Source organism: Halichondria panicea, chromosome 6 (genome assembly GCF_963675165.1).
Source record: "Halichondria panicea chromosome 6, odHalPani1.1, whole genome shotgun sequence".
NCBI classification, from domain to species: Eukaryota; Metazoa; Porifera; class Demospongiae; order Suberitida; family Halichondriidae; genus Halichondria; species Halichondria panicea.
The window spans coordinates 5,036,775-5,060,731 of record NC_087382.1 but is presented as its reverse complement, the minus strand read 5'-3'; the positions used below and the strand labels follow the sequence as shown (position 1 = coordinate 5,060,731).

The 23,957-nt window shown below is 41.1% G+C and overlaps 2 protein-coding genes across 2 annotated transcripts in view; one reads left to right on the top strand and one right to left on the bottom strand.

Moving 5' to 3' along the window:
- Positions 1 to 23,957, bottom strand: part of LOC135337072 (PRELI domain-containing protein 1, mitochondrial-like) — an 87,907-nt gene that overhangs the window by 45,382 nt on the left and 18,568 nt on the right. The window lies entirely within an intron of this gene.
- LOC135337305 (uncharacterized) lies at positions 4,539 to 11,743 on the top strand. Its single transcript, XM_064533221.1, has 10 exons — positions 4,539 to 4,652; positions 5,905 to 6,004; positions 8,067 to 8,474; positions 8,540 to 8,818; positions 8,874 to 8,901; positions 9,203 to 9,684; positions 9,755 to 10,030; positions 10,226 to 10,453; positions 10,617 to 10,829; positions 11,111 to 11,743. Exons 2-10 carry the CDS (start codon positions 5,938 to 5,940, stop codon positions 11,473 to 11,475), a joined length of 2,346 nt encoding a protein of 781 aa, XP_064389291.1. The 5' UTR covers positions 4,539 to 4,652; positions 5,905 to 5,937; the 3' UTR covers positions 11,476 to 11,743.

Below are 23,957 nucleotides of genomic sequence, written 5' to 3'. Positions count from 1 at the left end.
ACAAAATTCTCAGCTGTTTAGTGCATGTTCGATTCGTATCCCTAGCTGCACGAGTTTTGTAGACTCATGCAGATCAATTGGCTCTCCTGCTTTAGGGATTGCTTCGAGAGATTTCGGGTTTGTCTCAGGAGTTGCCATTCTAACTTACTATAACTACTATACTACTAAGCAAACTTAATGCACTGAAGTATTATATAATCACCCCCATGCAATGCGCAAAAAGTTTTCGATAAGGTATTTCTTTGAGGTTTCGGAATACCTAAATCCACCTACAAAATTGCTCCTCCAAATCTCCATACACATTTATTTTTTAACTAGATCTATAGCCAAAGTGAATAGTCTTATTATGCTTCAAGTAACGCAAATTGAATGGTCACGCTGGTAAAACACACAATCATCACAATTCAGTTTTTTGTAACTACATAGTATATACTACACAAGTAAAGGTGATACTTCAGTTGAATCTTCCCCAATGGGGCTTAAAAAGTTGGGAGCATGAGCAGCTGTGTCGCTAGGCAGACTGACCCTTAATTGTTGACGGTGGAGTTGTCTGTAGACCATTCGTATCTGTGAGAAGGTTCTTTTTGATGAAAGCACGACCTTCAATTGGCACTAATTTTTTCTTGTTGCAGCAAGGACACTAGATAACACACATGTATCCAAAAAATAGGAAGGGGATAGACGTGTGAAGGATAGGATAGGACACGAAAGCAATAAATTTGATGATGGTATTATCAGATATTTCATTCCAACCACATGTTCACAGTACACTACCAGAAATCCCATGCAGCCATGCATACATATAGACAAGTGAATAAGTATAGGTTTAATGTTAGTACTATATATAACTCTAGCAACTCTATAGCCGGTAATGAGTTCCATAGGAACTATATAGTGTACTGAAAGACTATATGTATTTAAATTATTGTAAGAGGTAATCCATTTTGTTTATACGTCTGACAGCAGATTAGAAACTGAGTCTCATGATGTTTAGCTAGAGGGAACCAGTTAAGTATACACTCCTCGTATGATTTATCCCCCAGTGTAGGCTTTAGTTATTGCTGTCTTAGAAGAATGGTGGAGGTTCCTCCTTATAAGGTTTAGGATGTTGGATGCCTTCATTGTATAGTATATATTATAGTTCACATGTTCTTTCCAGTTTAATTTCGTATCTATTATTACTCCCAGCTGGTATATTGAACTTGATGATGGCACCTACTCCAGTGCAGTTGTTATCAATTCTGTAACAATAAACAAGAGAGTGCAGCAAAGTGTCTATAAAATACAGTACTGTTGATCGTATTAACCACAAATGTCCAATTTATTTGTCGAGATACTTTTAACAGTGTAGAGTCAAATAGGAATTTGAGCTTGATTTTTGGTCAGCAGCTAGCTAAAGACTTCCGTTATATAGTCCTCAGTGTTCTTACATTTTTGCAGGAGTCCTTACTGGTGAGAATAATATCAGACTGTCTGAACTTAATTTTGTTTTCGTCCGTCGGACAATTGCAACCACCGGACGGTCTTCTTTCAGCTGTATTTCACAAGCAATTGTTAATGTAGAGCTACAGTATTTGAAAAATAGATAGGCTCAGCCTCTAACAAAGTAGCTTTAAAAAATGGTCCTTGAATGGTGTCTAGATTTATGCCTCAGTGCGCATGCGCAAGCAAGGTATACGGTATGGTGTGTTTGTGTGTGCGTCTGTGTGTGTATATAGTGTTGTCAATTCTGTAGCAAGAAACAAGGGAAGTGCAGCAAAGTGTCTGTACAGTTGATCATAACCGCAAATGTCTGATTTATAACGACATAATTATGACGACGTCCGATGACAAAGAATGTAAAACAATTTAAGGCCGTCACCAAACGACATGAAACTCTCTCCTTGTGCCAAGTGTACAAAATTGTGAACTCGCTGGATTGCAATTTTACAAACTACTTTACACTACCTATCCGCCCCTCACGTCACTCTATGTAATTGTTGGGTTGTGTCCACTCGTACTCGAGAATCAATGCATTCAGGCACTCCTTTTTTACCAGATTTCCATTCATATGGAACAAACTACCAGAAAAACGTCTCAATTAAGTACTGCCTCGTACTCATCATTCAAACATAACCTCAACATTGTAACTTAATTCCTAGCTACATGTATTATTCTCTGTGTTTTTTGTGACTCTAAGGGGAGTGGTCTTTGTCAGTATAGCCGGTTGCCTCCAGAGCTCTGGGTTGCCTCTAGCCTCGAGACCAGGCCGATTAAAAATATGTATTTTAATCTGCTTGGAATCGAGGCTAGTCGATAACCAATTTTTAATCGGGGCTGGTGCGAGACTATAATAATTTTAATTGGCATGGATTCGAGGCTAGGTTGCCTCTAGCTCACTACTCTAATCTTGCACAGCCATCCCCAGATGTTTTCTATTTGAACGCTAGATCTAGGTCGATAACTAGCCTCGATTCGCTCTGCAATAATGTGCATTCGAGGAAGCCGCTCATCGTTGCATAGACCAGTTTACATGGACAATATATCACCCTTGTATCTTAGGAGGGACGCATCCCCCCCCTGAATACATAATTCCTCAAAGAACTACTTATGATATTCGCTTTGTTTTTTATTTTCCCCATCCTCAACTTTTGACTGCTACATAATTACCATCACTTAACTACTTCCTTCTTTTGTACATTGTAATTTTTGTTATCCCCGAGATGGAGAGCTTTCACGCCCCCCCCATCCCAAATTCAAGGCCGATTAAAATATTTATTTACTGATTCACTCCGTATCCTAGGTGATTTCCAGTGAATATGAGCCATATTTTACTTCCCCCAGGGAAGTATGGAATATGGCTCATATTTTTACTTCCTACAAGCACTATTCAACTTTTGAATCATCTTGACAATTTGTACACAGTAAAATAGCAATACAGCACACAAAAAGTTTTTGTAGACTATAGATTATGTTTTGTGCTATTGTCATATTGACCTGAGCTAGCTAGCAGTCTAAGCTACTTATTACATGACATGTTCATGAGGCTTGAAACACTGCAGTTCAATCCTTGCTCTGTGTTTCTAGTCAAGGCTGTGGATCAGAGGTAGAGGAGTACAGTGCATAGCGCATGCAGTGTCTCGATGCAGTGTTGGTAGACTTGTGCAATGCAAATTGAAAACGGCAGCTGCTGATATTGCATTGGTGGGCTGGTCTGGTCAAAGTTTATGGCTTCCAGTAGCTTGGAGAAGTAGCTAGCTCTCATACTTCACAGCTGTAACTGTTCTAACTACATATTCTGAGGCACAAAAGTGGCTGTGAGAGCAAGCTTAACTGTCTCCATTGATGTTCAAATGACTGTTTTGCTGTTTTTGCAGTAAATAAATCAGTTGTTGACTGGTTGCCTAGTAATTATGGTTTATAACCAACCTCAGCCTCGGGCTGCGCCCTCGGCATTGGTTGGTTATAAGCCATAATTACTAGTCAACCACTATAACATACCACACTTACGTCACCACTAATTGATCTCATTGGTCAACAGCTGTAGGATATATAGAATATTATCATACAGCCCAGGCATGCACAGTTTTTCAAGTTGTTTTTTTGTTTTTTCATTTGTTCAAGAAAGTAAGCAAAGAGAAAAGAGCCATGCTTGACAGTACTAAGACTCAAAGCGACGGCAGAAACACGGAAGGTGCTCTCCAACAATATGGCTAAGCTTCAATGGGTCCATGGGCGCGGTTTAGATACATTTTTTCCAAGAAGAGCTTGCAACTCCAGTACAGGGGACGTCGAATGGTCAACGCTTGTATCAAGGAAGCTCTTGAGCATCTGTAGGAGTCAACATGTTGCTCAACTAGCTCTTTGACGGCTGTAAAATCCGGCATAGTCTGCATCGTGGATTGAATTGTTGCTAGGGGGAGGTTCTTTTATAGTGCTGCGGTCACGTGGTATAAGTTAGATATACCACACCTACTCGGAGGATATGCACCCTATATATCCTCCGCTACCATGGTTACATACCCCTCGGCTCCGCCTCGGAGTAACCACGGTAGCGGAGGATATATGGGTGCATATCCTCCTCTTAGGTGTGGTATATCCTATACGTACTTTAATCTGCCTGGAATCGAGGCTAGTCGATAACTAATTTTTAATCGGGGCTGGTGCGAGACTTACTAGCTCACCACAACCTCCTTGATCAAAGGCGCGGCCTGGACCTGAGACTACTCTACGGTCTGCACCACATATCTATAGACACGCTTTCTCTGCATTGAGTCAAAAGACTGGGTTAGTCTGGGGGCCAGACCTTTTTCTCAGAGGGGGGAGGGGGGAAGAGAGAAAGAGGTCTGGAGACTCTTGCAGCACTTCGTGTGCTCTTGGCCGGAATTGGAATGTCAATAGGGAGGAGACTGTGATATTGGAGGTTATAAAGAAGGAGTAGATGTAGCAATACATTGGCTGTATCTAAATTCCAATCCAAATTCCACAGAGGCAATACTCACATTTCATTGGGTTAAAAATCACATGACATAGGATATGCATTTCATTGGCTCTGGCCACATTCCCCTAGAGCACACAGAAATCCTAGCTCTCTTGATTTTGCCCCCGAGCTATTACGTCTGGCCCCCAGACTAAGACTGGGCATACCAAAGACTGACTGTGCAGTGTTTAGCCTAGTCTCATTAATCAGCCGCCGTTCTTTGGAACCACCGTCTGAGCACTCTTGTCATCGTTTTATGTGCCAAGACGGAATTCCGTCTTGACCAATCAAATTGCAGAAGTCCAGTCAGGTGATGAACCATAGATTGAAAAGGAAGGGGATTGGAAACGACCAGGCCTCCCTGTGTAAATGGTTGAAACACTCCGCGTTATGATTTCGCGATCGCGATTATTTTTGTTTTGACCGTACTCTGGTTGTATTTCAACTGTTTCTAGCTCTCTTATCCACTAGCGATCACTCAGAGGCTGGGAGGTTACTCTAGAGAAGTAAGTTTACACCACTGACAAGCTCTAACTTGTCTAAGTCCGCTGTCTTTACTTTGTTTTTAGTTTTTGTTGAGTATAGCTTGAATTACTCCATGTCAATTTTTCTCTTTCCCTGCTGCGAAGCCTAAACAGCAAAAGACATTGCTTGACTTGGTTATTATGTATCTAAGTGCTATATAGAATGGTTTCATGCCATGGATAAGCTTTACTGTTCATAAACGTTTGCAGTATAGTCTTTCAAACTGCTTTAGTATACTTTTAGACACACCACGGGCCTTGACCTCTCACGACTTCATAGTAAGGGCTATTCCTTCTTTTATAGCATTTATTTGTTTAGTGATAGTGGTTGCGTTGCTTAATCGACCTTTTAGAGCTATATTCTCTTTACTTTTTAGAATATTCAACATTAAAAGTGATCAATTTCACCATTTCTATGTACAGCACATTGTATGGCAGCCAAGACAGGTAATGAGCATGCTGACTATAAAATAATCCCTTTGTAGTTTTAGCCACGCCCTATAACGCGGAGTGTTTCACGCAAAAATTTTCGTTTCCAATCCCCTTCCTTTTCAATCTATGGATGAACTTGGAGGCAGCAAAGAACTGCACTTTGCTCAACGCATTTGGATAATCATTACGCATGCATTACGCATGGTAAACACTTCGTACATAGAAGCTGCTACGAAGCATAAGCAAGGCAAGCAGGGGTCCTTGGGCACAGATTTAGCACCACAGCAAAACTCAAGTAGAGAGAGATGCCTTCGCTTGGCGATTTGTATCTCACAATTAGGAAATATGTGTGGGCGTAAGATCACGAATTTAATTACATTCCATTGGTTTTGTGAGCAATCAACATTCCATTTTGAAATGACTTCATGACAAGAGTGCTCAGACGGTGGTTCCAAAGAACGGCGGCTGATTCATGAGACTATGTTTAGCCTGACCAGAGAAAGATATACACTGTACAGGATAATGATAAGAGGACCTGGTCTACTGGTCCTGCTGTTGGTGGGAGCCTCCCTCATGAGTGCTGTTATTGGTGAGGCTCACTACTGGTAGACTTTCTGCGATGTCACTGCTTGGATTAAATTCTATTCATAGGCCATAGCTTTGTAATTACTGAGATTCATTCGATTTTACTCTCATGCATTTGCAGCAATAGCAAAATTAATACTTGCGAAAATACGTCACCTCATGTTCAGTCATGTATATACAGAGCTACAGCATGTAGTATCTCTTGCATGTTCTGCACACTCCCCACTGCACATGCATTCTATTATAATAGATGTAATCATAATTATATAGGCTGAGTCCTAGATTTTTATGGGACTATGGGACCCCAAGGGCCCAAGGTTGTTGCGCCCCAAGCGTAGCATGCAGGCGTACTAAGGGCCTGATGATCTCCACCAGTGGTGGATCCTGGAATTTTGAGAGGACTGGGTTCTAAAAATCCCATTATAAAAAAAGGGTCATCTATTTAATACCCTTCCTGGGACCTCTCAGTGATCAATCAGATTGCACCATTATCCCTTTCCTTGCCATTCGTGAAAATCTGGAACAGGAGCGTCTTTAGGTCGATCAATTAGTGTGGATCCGGCCTCACCACGCCTCCATGTCATTCTATTAGTCTAGATCCGGCTAGCAATTCTAGCTGGGACTCCCAGTTCTAGCTCGTTTTGTTTAGCGTGTCAGAGACTGGGAGAAGATGATTGGCACTCCCTGGCTCCTTTGGATGTACAGCTGTCCAGATCCCTAGAACATACCCTCCATTCTGACGAGTTATCAGTGCATAGGGTGCTTACTAGATTCTTGCCAGCCAGTACAGTTCAAGCATATATTGAAGAGTTAGAGGGATAGGAAACGGAGTGGTGCACGTGATGATTTTACATTGAATCTGCAGTGGAGCCTCGAAAATTATCCGCGCTACGCCCTATGAACGAGGCTATTAACCACATTTTTGCCGGGTAACTCCCAAAGCTGTGTTTCCTCGAGACATCATCTCTTTCAGCAACTTATAACACGCCTAGTCCATGAGCCACATGTAGTACTTGCTAATGACTGACCACACCCAGTAAAAAGAGACTTTCCAATAAAGTTATATGTTCCCAAGGCTGTTTTAGAGCTATTGGAACATGTAACGTGTAAGCGTGCTGGTTATGACTACTACAATAGGTATAGACCTTGAAATATAAGTGAGTTGCACGGACTAAGCACAGTTACTTGTAGTTTATTATGCACTGAGTGTAGAAATAGATATTGTTGTGATGGCCTCGATTAAACCGCAGCGTAGCGTGGATGTTACTCGAGATACCAATCGTTTCCTATCCCTCTAACTCTTCAATCTATGGTTCAAGCTACACACAGCACCGCTCAACTATTCTCTACCCCATTATCTAGCTAAATCTGGTCCAACTAGACAGCAGACACAGCTAGTTAATTCAGTAAAGCCAGGGGTAGCTGTACTTCTACGGTTGTTCAGTACCCACGGTAACAATTCCTCTGGGCTGGGCTAACTAGTTGAGCCACGCCTCCCAATTCTCAAGGCTAGGTACATGTCTCTGTCTAGCTGCTTCTTCAGCTTCTTGCTCAGTTTTGTGGCTTAGAGAAAGGCCAGCTACTCAGGGGGAAGAGTCGAGATGAAAGTCTGGCAGCCAGGTGACGTCCAAACGGTCAGTTATTCGTTCCACCAACTTTTTAATCTAGTTTAGTCCTGCTTGCACTGCTACTACTACTGCTACTCTTCCTACTACTACTGCTACTCTTCCTAGCTAGTCAAAGGTTTCTTTTTTTTTTTTTTTTTTTAACTACATATGCACAAAGAGACATCAAAGCTTACATCAAAGGACACAGATTTTTAGCCTACTTGACTGATAAGGCCGTTACCTAGACTACAGTTTGTTTGTCAGGGAGGAGCTCACATACAACTTCATCTAATTCATCATAACGATTCGTTACCGTTGTTGTAATTTCTACAACAAATTGCCAAGGAAAGAGTTAAACAAGACAAATACAACCATGCAGCCTATACGCTGAGCACACATTATGGTGTCCTATTTACACAGCCCTATAATTATAATCGCTAGTATATCTGTCCTACACAGCCACAAGTTATATAGAAAACTGCCATCATCCTGATGCTGTGAACATTAGTGCTGCAGTGGGAACCATCAACTCTACTCAGGTGGTCACAGTACAATGGGACTCTACTATTCGTCCTCTATACAGAGAATATTATTGTCTTGGCTCTCGCAGATATTCTGTATATGTGTTGACGTTTGGGCAAGAACAGCTTGATGATTACGTAGACAATGGTCCCGTGATGTCAGTACCATCAATGTTGTACATCAACACCAACAAGCCACGGGAAACACACTATACACTCCCCCCGCCAGTCAGGAGAGACCTCTACTACATTTTCCAGATACAGAACAGACGTAGTACGGTATATACTGGAGTATCCTACCTCTACAAGCAGTTCACCTCTCCCATCTTTTACTTTGGGGAACAAAGTAAGTTGTCTATATAATAGTAACTTATGCCCCCTCCCCCTTTTGCATTGACTGTACATGCACAGGATCTCCCTATTTCCTGGAGAGTGATGACATCACACTGACAGTGAGTAAGGGGGACACTGTCACTATACAGTGTCCAGCTGGAGGTGCCCCACCCCCTCATGTCCTCCTCATACGTGATGGCCGTGTGTTGGGTACAATAACAGAAACTGGATATCAGATAACTGTGTCAGTGTCTGATGTTGGGGACTATTACTGCTCTGCCTCCAGTATTCATGTGAACCCTCCACACCTCAAGAGACGTCTCACTGTTAACAAAAAGGTCACCATCAAGTTAGCAGGTAAGATACTAAGATTGTGTGTGTGCATGTGTTATGACTGTATCTATCCCTCCAGTGTCCTTGGAACCTAACCCTAATCAATCGTGAGTTGTGGTATAGAAGCCATGCGCAGTAGCAGTACAAGTGTAGGGTATAATAGTCTAATACAGAGGCCGAGGAGGTCCTACAGGCGCGGTGCAGCTCAAGCAATTAGCCGCTGATAACACACCGTGTACATAGCAGGGCATGGGCAGGTAATTAATGCTCAGTCAAAGACTATAATTGCTGGAGCTGCACCGTGCCTGGGTACCTCTTCTGGGTGTAATGGTCACCTGTCATTCACCACAGTCTACTACACAGTGGTTTCCTAATTTAATTTACTGTGCACTTTTATTGTTTATGCAGTTCTTGTCAAACTTACAACAGTCGTATGTGTCGTAACTATATCCATGAAGATACCAATGTCCTGGTCAATAATGAAACAGAGGTGTTGGAAAGCACCATTCGTAAACAGATTGGGTTAATAAATACCTACACCGCCACTCACTATGCTAACCTGACCTACGTGGCCACTGGTATCACTGAAGAAACCATTGATCAATGCTCTGACTTTATTCGAGGCATTGCTTGTAACAGTGTTTACCCTTATTGTGACGCCAGCTCTACCAATAGTCATCCTGTACCACGACCTCTCTGCAAGCACACTTGTGATATTCTCAGAGCTGAAGGATTCTGTAGCTTTTTTCTGGACCAATCTTTCCTTGAGGAGTACCGTTATCAACTCTCTCCATTGCGTGACGCTCTGTTTGCTAGCTGTGATAATCGCACTACCCCTGGAGGAGAGAGCCCAGAGTGTATCTATGTGTCCTTAGACAGTCCTGTGGTAGGTAAGGAAGCATGCAGTCATATAGGGTCTATATTATAGCCTAGCTATTAACTATGTGTTATAATATACAGATAGCCTTGGTGAGGATGTAGTGGAACAATTGGAGTGTGTTAAAGGCAATGGTAGAAGTTACGCTGGTCACCTCTCACGCACTATCAGTGGGTTACCTTGTCAGTCCTGGTACTCACAGTCACCCAACGCCCACTCTATTGTCCCTGCTCACTTCCAACTGGAGCTGTATGGTGCTAACTTCTCTTGTCGTAACCCAGGTGGACTAGGGGAGCGACCATGGTGCTACACAGCTAGAGGCAGTGGGCGGTGGGAATACTGCAACCCTCCACATTGTCGTGAGTGGCATTGCCAGTACTGGTTGCAAGCTGCGTGTGCCTATATGTACTGATGTAGTACGTAGGTTATAGTACTGGCTGACTCTTTGTTTTTATACGTGTACAGATTTATTTTGGTCGGGCCCATTTTAATGTTGATCGCATGGCTATAATCCGTGTTAATTGGTGATGCTACTGGTTGTTGATTCCATGCAGATACTTGTGAGATGTATGGTGGTCAGTTCTGCTCCTCACTGTCTGGCTACAGAGAGAGAAGTGTGTACGTGAATCGTGAGGGTTGGAGCAGTGTATCACTGGGTGATATAGAGGGGAGCATGGTGGGCCTGTATCACAGTCTAGGGGGAAATGGACTGAGCCCTGCCTGTCAAAATGCTCTCACTCTCCTTATATGTCATGGATCACTGCCATTCTGCAAGGAAGGAGGTCTGTTAATATTGATATTGAATTGTACTTGAGGTTGGCTATTATAAGTCTTTGTGGTGGGAGCCCATAGAGAGGTGCTCTGAGCTCATGCTTCAAAAGTTCCCCCCCCCAGACTTGCTCACACTTTCCTAGTCCCCTACTAAACTGTACTCCACCAATGCAGGTTCTCCTAGTCCCCTGTCCTCTTGTGTGGACCACTGCACACTGGTAGACGAGATTAGGTTAGCCTGTCCTGTCAAGGTCCTGTCGGAGCTGACGTCACGTTGGAACTCTACTCATCGTGTAACTCAACTACTAGGCCCTGATTGCAGCCTCTTATCTGGTCAGCACTGTATGCCCTCCCCCACAACCATCACCACCACTCAAGCTGTTAGCAGTGAGTCTACATGCATTTTAGTGATTTGTGCACGCATGTCGGACCTCCTCTGGGTTGCTACGGTAGTGATGCAACATGCCATATACAGAGCACTGATCTGCCCACTCACTGGGCAACAAGTACTTACTAGATGTGGAGCTATAGCTAGATCAATAGCACTCAAGTGGTTCCTCCACCAAAGCCTTAGTACACAACATATGCCAGTCATGCGGTCTAGGCCACAACCTTACTTTGCAGAACTGACTTGCCACCATTATTTTCATTCCATTCTCCCCTTGCAGATTGCTACAACAGCAGGGACTATGGCCAGAGCTATGGTGGCCCACACTCACACACTGTATCTAACCTGCCTTGTATGGACTGGAGCGAGACTAACACTAGTTTCACTGCTACTCTTTACCCGGAGCTAGTGGGAGCTGGTAGCACATGCAGGAATCCAGGACAGTGGGCCAAAGCTCTGTGGTGCTTCAACAACCAGGGCTTAGTTGAGCCATGTCTGGTTGAATCATGCTCCACTGTTGGTGAGGGTACCACAGCGGAATCTGTTGATACTGAAGTACTTATTCAGAGCTCAGCTATGCCAACATTGTCCACTGCACTAGGTGGAGCAATTGGTACACTAGTACTATCAATTCTTCTTGTATAGCTATTAATTGATGTGTGAACGAGTCTGAACAGAATTAATATACTCATGACGATCATACTACATTAGATTCCCTCAGTTGTACTGTTTTTGGTGTAGCTAGATCTTTTCTTATTCATTTTGCTGTGTTTACATTGATTTTCTGTTGCTAAGGACTTGTACATGGCTTCATTTGTGCCTCCCGCCCACACGTTTATGATATGGCATATGACACTGCTAGATGTGCATGGCCTGTCCCTAGCTTCAAAAGGAAGGACTTGTTTCAAACTTATCAAGCGTTCGTTCTCTGTGTCGTACTAACTATGAATATCGTTAATATTGGCCGCGCCTCTAACCGCAGAGAAGGGGAGGAGCTGGGAAACTGTATTACGTAAGAGCAGGAGTGCAATCATTGCATTTATCAAGCGATTATTACGAGTGATGTATTACAATTATAGTAAAATGATCGAGCGATGTTATTACAATTATCGAGAGATGTATAACTCTATAATTATAAATTTTATCCAGCGATGTACATATTAATCCAGGAGGCAACTCTATGTCATTTATCGAGCGATGAATACGAGTTTAGGGTTCAAAGGTTACTTTATCCCGTAGCTTTTAATCAAAGTACGCATGAGAGACACTCGTGATTGAAATAATAATTATGTTCCTCTACAGAAGAGGAGGATTTAACAATGGTTTCGGGTTTAGGAGCAAGCTAGCCTCTTCACTGGCCTCTCCTGATGAAGTGTGGCCTGGGATCAAGGCTATAGGAGCAACTGAACAAATCCCTGCACTAACACTTTTTTGCATTGCATGGCATTTCCACCCTCGTTATTCTTGCTGCTGAATGCATGGGATGTGTAGCAATTAGTATAATGTAAGATTTTGGTGCAAAACAAAATTCTCAGCTGTTTAGTGCATGTTCGATTCGTGTCCCTAGCTGCACGAGTTTTGTAGACTCATGCAGATCAATTGGTTCTCCTGCTTTAGGGATTGCTTCGAGAGATTTCGAGTTTGTCTCAGGAGTTGCCATTCTAACTTACTATAGTTACTATACTACTAAGCAAACTTAATTCACTGAAGTATTATATAAACACCCCCATGCAATGCAAAAAGTTTTCGATAAGGTGTTTCTTTGAGGTTTCGAAATACCTATATCCACCTACAAACTTGCGCCCCCCTCCCCAAATCCGCATACACATTTATAGATCTATACGTAGCCAAAGTGAATAGTCTTATTATGCTTCAAGTAACGCAAATTGAATGGTCACGCTGGTAAAACACACAATCATCACAATTCAGTGTTTTGTAACTACATAGTATATACTACACAAGTAAAGGTGATACTTCAGTTGAATCTTCCCCAATGGGGCTTAGAAAGTTGGGAGCATGAGCAGCTGTGTCACTAGGCAGACTGACCCTTGTTGACGGTGGAGTTGTCTGTAGACCATTCGTATCTGTGAGAAGGTTCTTTTTGATGAAAGCACGACCTTTAATTGGCACTAATTTTTTCTTGTTGCAGCAAGGACACTGGATAACACACATGTATCCAAAAAATAGGAAGGGGATAGACGAGTGAAGGATAGGATAGGACACGAAAGCAATAAATTTAACGATGGCATTATCAGTAAAATTCGATATTTCAATAACAATTCCAACCACACAGTACACTACCAGAAATCCCAGCCATGCTCCGATTTCTTTAACAACAGTTTTCATTTGTGCTTTCAGTATTAATCGATTTCTAAGCCAGCACAGCCAGATCATCAACACGCCAATGCAGAGTACACTTAGAAAAGAGTCAAGAAGAACTGGAATTAGTTCAAAAATCAGTAGCCCAATCAGTATGTAGCTCTCCTCTATATAACACTTTAGGCTGTGCTTAACTGTAAAACACACACCAGCTTCTTGCACAATGCCCAGAAATGTTGCTAGAGCAATGGCTGGTATTCCAAAGTTGAGAAGAACAAATAAAACTTCAAAATATTTCCATTTTGATTTGGAAAGCACTGGTAGAACACGTTTCCATGAACTCGAACCGAAACTACTGCACACTTTACAGAGTAGGATTACGTTGATAGAGAAAACTAAGGACAATTCCACAGCAGCGGAATACTGTAATAAGGTATGCGTTGTTTGGCAGAGATATTCAATTTCAGGCCAAAAATACATCAAAATGAAGGAAGAATATCCACCGACGGACATAGTGACGGCAACGGACAAGTATACAAACAGTCGTAACAGAAATGTATTCTTCTTTAAGCATACATAGATTAGTTCCGAGGCAAGCCCAACTAGATTGAGACCAAAACAGGCAATCCCGGGAGCTCCAATCATGAGTGCTCCCAATTTGACAGCCTCTGTGCTAACATTTTGTTCACAGCTGTTGTTGTGAGAGTCAGAAACAGAAAATGCCATATCATCCAGTTGCTCTTTGGCTATAAATCTGGTGTAACATATCAAACCATTGAACTTTCTTGCCACAGTGCCATACTAGATCTAGTTACTGATGATTATCTATCATGTGATTGACCTGAAGCACATGCATGCAGTTGGAAATTGTTGTGGTAGTTTTGTGGCCTCATATTTTGTGGTAGATCGACTACAGTAAACTATCTATGCCAAATACTTTTCGAGTCCTGTCTTCACTCAGTCCCCCCACATATGCACCTATAAGTGTGTTCAGCAAAAAAGAGAAACAACAGCGGCAGTCCCATGCAGGCTCGTCCCCAAGACAGAAGTATACATGGCAACTAGCGGATGCCAAGGTTAAATCTGGTCAAAGCATCAGTGTAATTAATTTTCTCTATCTTATTGCAATTGTATTTCTGAGAAATGTGCTGTCAGTCTATTGTTGCTGAAAAATTGGTAATTAAAACGCATTTATATACAGCATTTATAAGTTTCTGTGAAGTGTGGCTTTGTGCACTGCACGGTCTAGCCTCGATTCCAGGCCGCATTAAAATATGCGGCCTGGCTATGCATGGTTAACCTATTCTCAGATCATGTAGCCTTCTACCCCCTTTCATAATTATTAATATTACTGGACCTACCCCGTGATTGCTACACTTTACACCAACTTGATATTCAATAAGCACAGCAAACTTCTTTGAACCTGCAAAAGAGAGAGAGCTAACATAATAAAACTCATGAATATTCATGAGTGACCACAATAAGACATCACAAATGACCAACACATAATCTAATTCACAAGAGTAACTCCCTTTGCATGTCTTAATTGTATTATCTGAAGCCAATTCATTATGAATTCTTAAAAAGTTGTACAGAATAACTTCCTGACCTTGAGTGAGCACGAAATGGTCAGAGAAGTTTGAAACTCTGGAAATGCAGAGACAAGGAAGATTACCATGGCGACCTAAACTATGAGGCATGGCTGGCAGCTGATGAGGTGAGAATGTGCTGCGTGTGTGTGTCATTGAGAACTATAATAATACTCTGTCTCATACCTACATAATTATTGTTCTTCAGCAATTTTCTGCTGCAATAATAGTACCATAGATAGTAAAGGAAAGGGATTGCATTACGTCATACGGCTCAATCCTACTTACTGACCTTAACCTCGATTACAGGCCCTTCATTGCGGCGTAAATTTGAGGCCACATTGATATTTGATAATTTTAATGAGTGTGCCACAAGCTCAAGCTCAGGCTGTGGAGTACCTCAAGAAGCTCATACTGTGGACAGTGTAGTTAAAGCATAGATTGAACTCTTCAATCTATGGTTAAAGGATAAAGGCTTCATGATGGCATCCATATCAGCAAAAAAGCTAAATCTATTTTATTCACGACAAAAACGTATTTATTATCTTACTGAACTCGAGTCTTGACACTAATCATAAGTGTATATATACTGTACTCCAAGAATGTCATAATTATAATATTAAAGTAGTTGCAGAGAGAAAAACAGTGTATACACACAAGCAAAAATAAACACGTACATGCATGTATACTTAATATGAGGTGAGTTTACTAAGTGTCTTATGGATGACATTGTTGGATTCATGTCTTCCTATATGCATTTGTTTTGAGAGAGAGTGGGATTTGGTTCTTTTTTCCCCTCTATAAATTGTGTTTTGAGTGGAATATTAGTGAATTCATTAGTTTTGTTGAATTCCATATAGTAAATTCTTAGGTTTTGTTCCCACAACTAATGGAAGTAGCCTATAAAAGGGACCAAATGAGTTATTGGGTGGGCTGGTGGCACATAATTCACAAAAGCATTTACACACAGTGCAAGTGCATATAATCCCAGTGCAATATATGGTTGCCATGGTAGTGACGCAACATGCCATATACAGAGCACTAGATTGCTTTTGATATGCCCACTCACTGGGCAACAATAATTATTGTGTCGTAATTGACCTCATGAATATAATCTATGCATATGATAATGTTGGTGGCATACAACCATTAATTTTTGTGGGAATCGTAAAAATCATACAACCATTTAAATCACTGCAAAAATATCTATCAGTCAGCTCTAAGCTAGTTAACATAAACAAAATTGCACAATGCCTACAAACGTTATTTTAAGCTGTATAAAAGTACCTCAGCTAAATAAGACAGTTGTGTCACACTTCATTGCGTATGGGGCCAATTTCTGTGTGTGTAACAGGAGGACAACGATTGACTCTTGGAAGAGGAGGGGCTGGTCTTCTGTAGTCCTCTGTGGTGAGGGGGGCTATTTCATCTATGTAGGATAGTCTCAGCTGATCGGGCCTTGTGGCTAGTCTGATGATAGGAGGAGTGATGTAACGATCAGGGTCAGCTTCTTCCACTGCTCCATCCGTGTAAGGTGGTAGGTCCACAATGTTTATTTGCTCAGCTGTAAGTTGCTCATCGTCATCACTGGCTGCGAGCTGATGCATTGCCATGGCGTTGTTAGGTTGTTGATTCTTTTTGTTTGCAGTACCAGTTCTATTAAATTTCTTTATCTTAGGCCATATTTTGGTCTTCTTTAGTATGAAGTGGTGAGAATGATAGCTGATTACTATCACAAATAGAATGAACGCCATAGACATTGAAATAATAGCCAGTGTTTCTTGCTGTTGGTGTGTTTCAACAACAAAGGAAGTGCCATAGGATAGAATACTGACATTAAGTAGGAAGAATTTTTCCAGATATTCATTAAGTTGGTTTTTGTACACTCGGTTATTCAATGATATCAGTCCGACTGCAATACACCCAGCTGATAGTACAGGGAGAGAAGTGTCGGGAGCCATGGCAACTACTAGATTATGAACAATCAGAGCAAAAAGGAGCAATCCTACCCAGTAGCGATGCTTAGGAGTGAATGGAGCATGATATGCATCCATGAAACCAATGTACTTTGTGTTATTGGTCCATATCATAACTTTGGAACAGCGTGAAAACCATTGCCCAAAAAAGAGTAGTACAGTAAACAATCCACCGGCAATGAGGATTATGATAGCAGCTACAAACTGAGGGATGCGAATGGGAGTGAAGTATGGCACATTGCTGTCAAACAACCAAACAGTCTTGGTTAAACCGTCAGAATATGTCAAGACCCTGTTTTGTAGTGCAGCAATGATAAACCGTAAGAATTTGGAATAAGAGAGTAGGACGAGTGTGCCAAGGGCAGCAACTGGATTCCTGTTGGCGAGGAGCTTTGCAAATGAGTCATAATACTTGCTCAGAATGATAATAAGAAACATTAGAAGAAACAAGTAAGCAGGAAAGACAAGTTGAAGGAGTACTTTTGCTTGAGAGTTCAGCCCATCGTAAAAGCATATCTCGATTCCCAAGTCAAGATTCATCCATGATACAAAAACTGTTAAAAAGTTGTTTAAGTTAGCAAAGAAAATTGTTCTGTTAGCAGCTACTATGTTGGCGTAAAATATGAGACCGTAAATATTTCCAGTTGCTATAGTGATGTTGAGCATGAGAATTAAAGCAACTAGCAATATGCCTGCCAACGCAAATGGTATTAATAGAAGCAGGTAAAGATTAGAGCATTCTTTACATCTTGACGTAGCCAACACAAGACTCAGTCCTGGTTTACATTCTCCACACAAGACACCACTTCGATTATAGGCACATTGTTCATCAGGGTTGCTTAGACTGATGTTGAATGGTTTTTGCACGCAATAGTCAAGTGTACAGCTGCTAACAACATACCCTGTTCCGTTGGTGGTATTTATGACTGCAATCCATGTGTTTATACTTCTTTCCAGCGTTATGGCTCCATTTTCCTCAAAACAATTCGTTATCTGATATTGCTGCAAGTCTGGATCACAGTCACACTTGCACTCAATATCAAATTGAATTGGCATGAGCCCAATAGGGCATGTGCAGAGTTGAAAAGAAATATTTATAAGTTGTCTTGAAAGTCCCAAATTAATGCATGGACCCTCAGCATAAAGTTCCACTTGAGCAGAGCTGTCTTGTGAGAATACATTGTACTCTAATTCTGTGCACTGATTACCAATTTCCTGTTTTGCCTGTCCTTCCTTGAAACGACCAATTCCACTCTCACTGACAACAGAACTGCGAATTGTGGCATTCATTGGATGTCCAACTTGGTCAACAGCCATTACACTGATTCTAAATGTGTGTCCCTTTCTTGCAGAAATGATATTATAGTCATTATTGCAAAAAATTACTTGCACAGGCCTAGAGGAGATTGATAATTCGGTGGAAGATTTTATGGTGTTATTGATGTACTCCAATCCATTTGAAGTGTCATATTCAGCATTTTGACTTACTGTACACCTGTCCAACAAACCTCCAAAGATGTCTGCTCCTGACTGGGTAGCTGTGTTGTTATTCATGAATGTGTTGAAATAATTTATGATAGGAAAATTATATGATTTAATTGTTTGAATAAAGCAGTCAGCAAAAATGGTGTGAGTAGCATCAGTTTCTGTGGCCCCTCCTCTGCAGGCACCACTCTCTGTGTCATCTGCCACTAATATCCCCCCTCCGTACTGAGCCAAGTTGTTGTTAATCAATAACTTAATAAAAATGTCCTGAGTCTCATTTTTATAGTCTTTTTTAAATAAGTACAGTTTTGAACTTTGCTGTAGATATACTCCACCTCCACTAGTGTTAGCAGTGTTTGAGTCGATGTTAACATATGATCGAGTAAGTTCAATAGTTGAAGATACTGCATGTATACCTCCACCATTATTCTCAGCAATGTTGTGAGTAATCTCACTCTGTTTATTTGGAGGAAGTGAATAATCATTTACCACTGATGATTGAAATTTAACTCTGCTAGAATAAGCATAAATTCCTCCACCATCCTGGTGTGCTTTGTTGTGATAGATTTCTATTGGCTCATTTACAACGAGCGTACTCTCCCTCAGAAATATCCCTCCTCCATAGGTAGCTGTGTTGTTGGTGACGATTATTCCTTCTGCGTTAATATATATTTGACTTTGTAAGGCACTGAGAGCTCCACCAAGCATACCATGATTGTTGCTGAGTTTTGTAGGTCCATTAAAATCAATACGACTGTCGAAAGCATAAATAATGCCTCCATCCACCATAGAACTGGCCCTATTATTAGTAATTTTAGTGTCTTTTAAGATCAAGGGAGACTGAGAAACATAAATCACTCCATGGTTAGCAATGTTTTTGGCTAGGGTACTGTTAATGATGGACGTTTTGGCTGAGTCAGCAAATATCACTCCCCTATAGTCAGCTCTGTTATTTCTCAGCTCACTGTCGAAGATGGACACAGTACCTGAATAAACAATAATTGCTCCACCGTAGTCAGCTCTGTTGTTTGTCAGCTCACAATTGGAGATGGATACATTTCTGCCTTTGTAAACATGTATTGCTCCACCACTCCTGTCAGCTCTGTTGTTTGTCATCTCACATTCAGAAATGGATACACTATCTGAATCAATACATCTAATCGCTCCACCATTGTAAGCACTGTTGTTTGTTAGCTTACTGTAGGAGATAAACAAATTTTTGTCTTTAACATATATAGCTCCACCTCTCATGTCAGCACGGTTGTTTGTCAGCTCACAATTGGAGATGAACACATTTCTGTCTTTGTAAGCTCTAACTCTCGTGAAACCACTTCTTGCCAGCACCACCCAATTGGAATTAAACACATTTGTGCCGTTATTAACATAAATCGCTCCACCATTCCTGTTAGCACTGTTGTTTGTCAGCTCACAGTCGGAGATGGACACACTACCAGAGTCAATATACCTAATCGCTCCACCATCGTTAGCACTGTTATTTGTCAGTGTACTGTCAGAGATGGACAAATTTCTGCTTTTAGCATAAATCGCTCCACCATTCCAGTTAGCTCTGTTGTTTGTCAGCTCACTGTCGGAGATGGACACACTATCTGAGTCAATACATCTAATCGCTCCACCATTGTAAGCACTGTTGTTTGTTAGCTTACTGTAGGAGATAAACAAATTTTTGTCTTTAACATAAATAGCTCCACCTCTCATGTCAGCACGGTTGTTTGTCAGCTCACAATTGGAGATGGACACATTTCTGTCTTTGTAAGCTCTAACTCTCGTGAAACCACTGTTTTTTGTCAGCACCACCAAATTGGAATTTATGCTGTTATTAACATAAATCGCTCCACCATTCCTGTTAGCACTGTTGTTTGTCAGCTCACAGTCGGAGATGGACACACTACCAGAGTCAATACACCTAATCGCTCCACCATCGTTAGCACTGTTGTTTGTCAGTGTACTGTCAGAGATGGACAAATTTCTGCTTTTAGCATAAATCGCTCCACCATTCCAGTCAGCTCTGTTGTTTGTCAGCTCACTGTCGGAGATGGACACACTATCTGAGTCAATACATCTAATCGCTCCACCATTGTAAGCACTGTTGTTTGTTAGCTTACTGTAGGAGATAAACAAATTTTTGTCTTTAACATAAATAGCTCCACCTCTCATGTCAGCACGGTTGTTTGTCAGCTCACAATTGGAGATGGACACATTTCTGTCTTTGTAAGCTCTAACTCTCGTGAAACCACTGTTTTTTGTCAGCACCACCAAATTGGAATTTATGCTGTTATTAACATAAATCGCTCCACCATTCCTGTTAGCACTGTTGTTTGTCAGCTCACAGTCAGAGATGGACACACTACCAGAGTCAATACACCTAATTGCTCCACCATTGTTAGCACTGTTATTTGTCAGTGTACTGTCAGAGATGGATACATTTTTACCTTTGTAAACATAAATTGCTCCACCCTCACGGTCAGCTCTGTTGTTCATTAGTTTACTGTTGGAGATGGATACACTACCTAGGCCAACATAAATCGTTCCACTATTATAGTTAGCTCTGTTGTTTGTCAGCTCACTGTTGGATATGGACACATTACCTGAGGGAACATAAATTGCTCCACCATAGTCAGCTCTGTTGTTTGTCAGCTCACTGTTAGAGATGGACACACTGCCTGAGCCAGCACAAATCGATCCACCATAGCGACCTCCATTGTTTGTCAGCGTACTGTCAGCAATGGACACATTTCTGCCTTTGTAAACATAAATCGCTCCACCCCTTTGGTCAGCACTGTTGTTCGTCAGCTCACACTTAGAGATGGACACACTGCCTGAGACAACATGAATGGCTCCACCAGCCGTAAAAGCTTTGTTATTTGTGAAGTTACACCAAGTGATCACTACAGTACCAGATACCACTTCTACTGCTCCTCCATTCTCAGCACTGTTGTAGTTGAACTCGGTGTTGTTGATCTGTGCTTTGTTTGATTGAATGTCAACTGTACCTCCATCATTTCTAGTGAACTCACTACTTATTATGTACACATCATTAGCCTCAACGTGCAGTGCCCGACCAGTGTTATTCATAAAGAGAATGCTCTCAATCGTTGCAGTTTGAGTATTAGCAATCCTAACTATATGGGTTTCCACCTGACTGAGTAATACAAAGTCCATAAAGTAGCAGTTCTTGATGTAAACATCGTGGACATTATCAATGATCAAACCTTGATGTGAGTTTTGTGATCCAACATTCGCTCCAATGAAACACAAGTTTTCGATACTTAATTCAGTAATACTAACAAAACGAATTGTACTATTGCTATGGAATCTAACTATTGTTGTATTTGTGTTCTGGTCTGTTATTTGCACATGTGAGAAGTTACGAATCAATAACTGCTCAGTTAACACATGATATCCAGATAGAAAGTTCAAGATGAGATTGTCTCCACCAGATAACAGGTCTGTTTGAACAAGCTGCTCGATAGTGAAACAAGTTCCGTTTCGATAGTCATGACACAAATCGGTTGAATCCACTGGCACAATGTGATAGTACTCGCTCCTGCTAACAGTAGCTAGGGTCAGCAGTACTAACCAACTGAGAATACTTCTAGACAGCATATCTGAGGTGCATTGTATGATAAGGATTGTTAGCGTGTTAATGATTATGCTGCTCCAAGAATGGATAAATTGCTGTGTATACATTGCATGCCCAATATAAAACTTATAGCAAACTGGGGTTGGAAACAAAGCACAGTCGAGTTACTTATCCCAAGGTTTTAATCGAGGCTTACTTTTTTAACATATGGAAAGCTAACAAAACAATTTATGATAAAAGTTTTACTGTATGCTGCTGCTAAACATTAAATTTCTCTTTATATCTGAGGCCAGAGCACACTACTTAGTTACATAGCCTTAGCTATTGGAACTATTCTACAGAATTTTTAGCAACAAATGCGGTGGACTTAAACAATGTAAGACTATAGCTATAATTACCTACTGAGGTAAACAATCATGAAGAAGTGCTCGATCTGTGTACCTCTTGCTACTTTACAACAATCAAGATTAATTATCTTCAACTCACTTGTTTAATTAATAGATGCTTGCACTCTCAGTTTCTGTTTCACTACTTTTGCTAGTTCCCATGCTAGCGCTCCTTTATATAGTTAAAAACTCCAGCTGTTGGAAGTATCCTGTTTTACATGTACCGGTAAAAGCATGCATTATTATGGTATATATATACAATACATGTCATCAATACTGTTGTACTTTTGGCATCTTTAGTCAAATTTTGGTATCCGGAAAACATAATAAATTATTATATAATTATAGTCAAACTAAGTCTATTCGGGAAAATACCCAAGGAAATAGTCCTTATACCTTATTATGCCGAGTATAATTTAGCCTATTCTAGATCTGACCATACCATAATAGGCCTCTATAATGCTTCAAGCAAATTGCATAACAATACCATTACGTACATGTATGACTACAATTCAAAATCGATGTTTTAATTTTTCCCTTGCAGCAGTTGGCCCAATCATACATCAAGGTATCTCTATTCTGTTTTCAGTAACACATCACATGATGATGGACTCAAGCACCAGATCCCCTGTGTGCCCCCCTGGTGAGTACAGACCCCCCACAGTGGCTGTATACATGTGTGTATGTAAGAATCTTTCTACCTGCGAGACCCTCTGTTTAATAGCTGTATATCCCCCTATCTTTAATACCGTATAATGTACATGTATGATTGTACTGGCCTAGTGTAAAAATGCTATAGATTTATGCATTGCTTGTCTCCCATTTATCAATGTTCTCCAGTGTAGTCTCATTCCGATGTTCTACTACGGTCGTAAGGACATAATTATATCTTGGAGTGTTCCTGCATCGATACTGCTTCAGATGCATGTTAAACACCACATGTCCATTTCTCGTAAGTCTTGCAACAAAACCACAACCATTTTGTTGTTGGCTAACTGTGTTTATAGTATGTTGGAAGTCAGTCCACTTTGTTCTGATTTGGTGTGCATCAGGGTTAAAACTATAGAAAATTTACTTTGCATGCATGTGTGTGTATGCTACAGTGATGGCATAATTATAATGGAACCTCTCTTTGCACTTAAAAAAAAGATAGGGATTTTCATGTAGTTTTTTTCTATCCAGTGTTCTGTAGTTCAATGTAACAAACAATGGGCTGCATGGTATATACAACACACCACATTACTGGTAAGTGTGTTTAGCTGCAAAATGTGGTGCGAGAATTATTGTTCTTCCCCAGTGCGGTTTTATCGCTACCACACTTGTGGTATAGTGACATGGTACAGCATCAACGTCATGGTTTGTATAACAAGCCTCTGCATGTGACCTAATGGATAAATCACTGCAGGTCTCCTAAACTAAGCCTGCATGCAGAGAGTTCCTGCATCGATAACTGCTTTAGGTGTGTGTCGGTGTGCCATGACTTTTTATGTGCATCTAGGTGCTGTGCATGATATAAGAAGCCATATGTACCACATACCCACTGCTGTCGGGTATTTTTACCATTATTATACTGCAACATAGTGTCACGTCTTGCAACAAAACCATGCACAAACCATTTTGTTGCCAATTATTGTTTAGTATTGGAAGTCAATCCACTTGTTTTGATTTGGGTCAAGTTGTGCATCAGGGCATGTGTGTGTGTGTGTGTGTGTGTGTGTGTGTGTGTGTGTGTGTGTGTGTGTGTGTGTGTGTGTGTGTGTGTGTGTGTGTG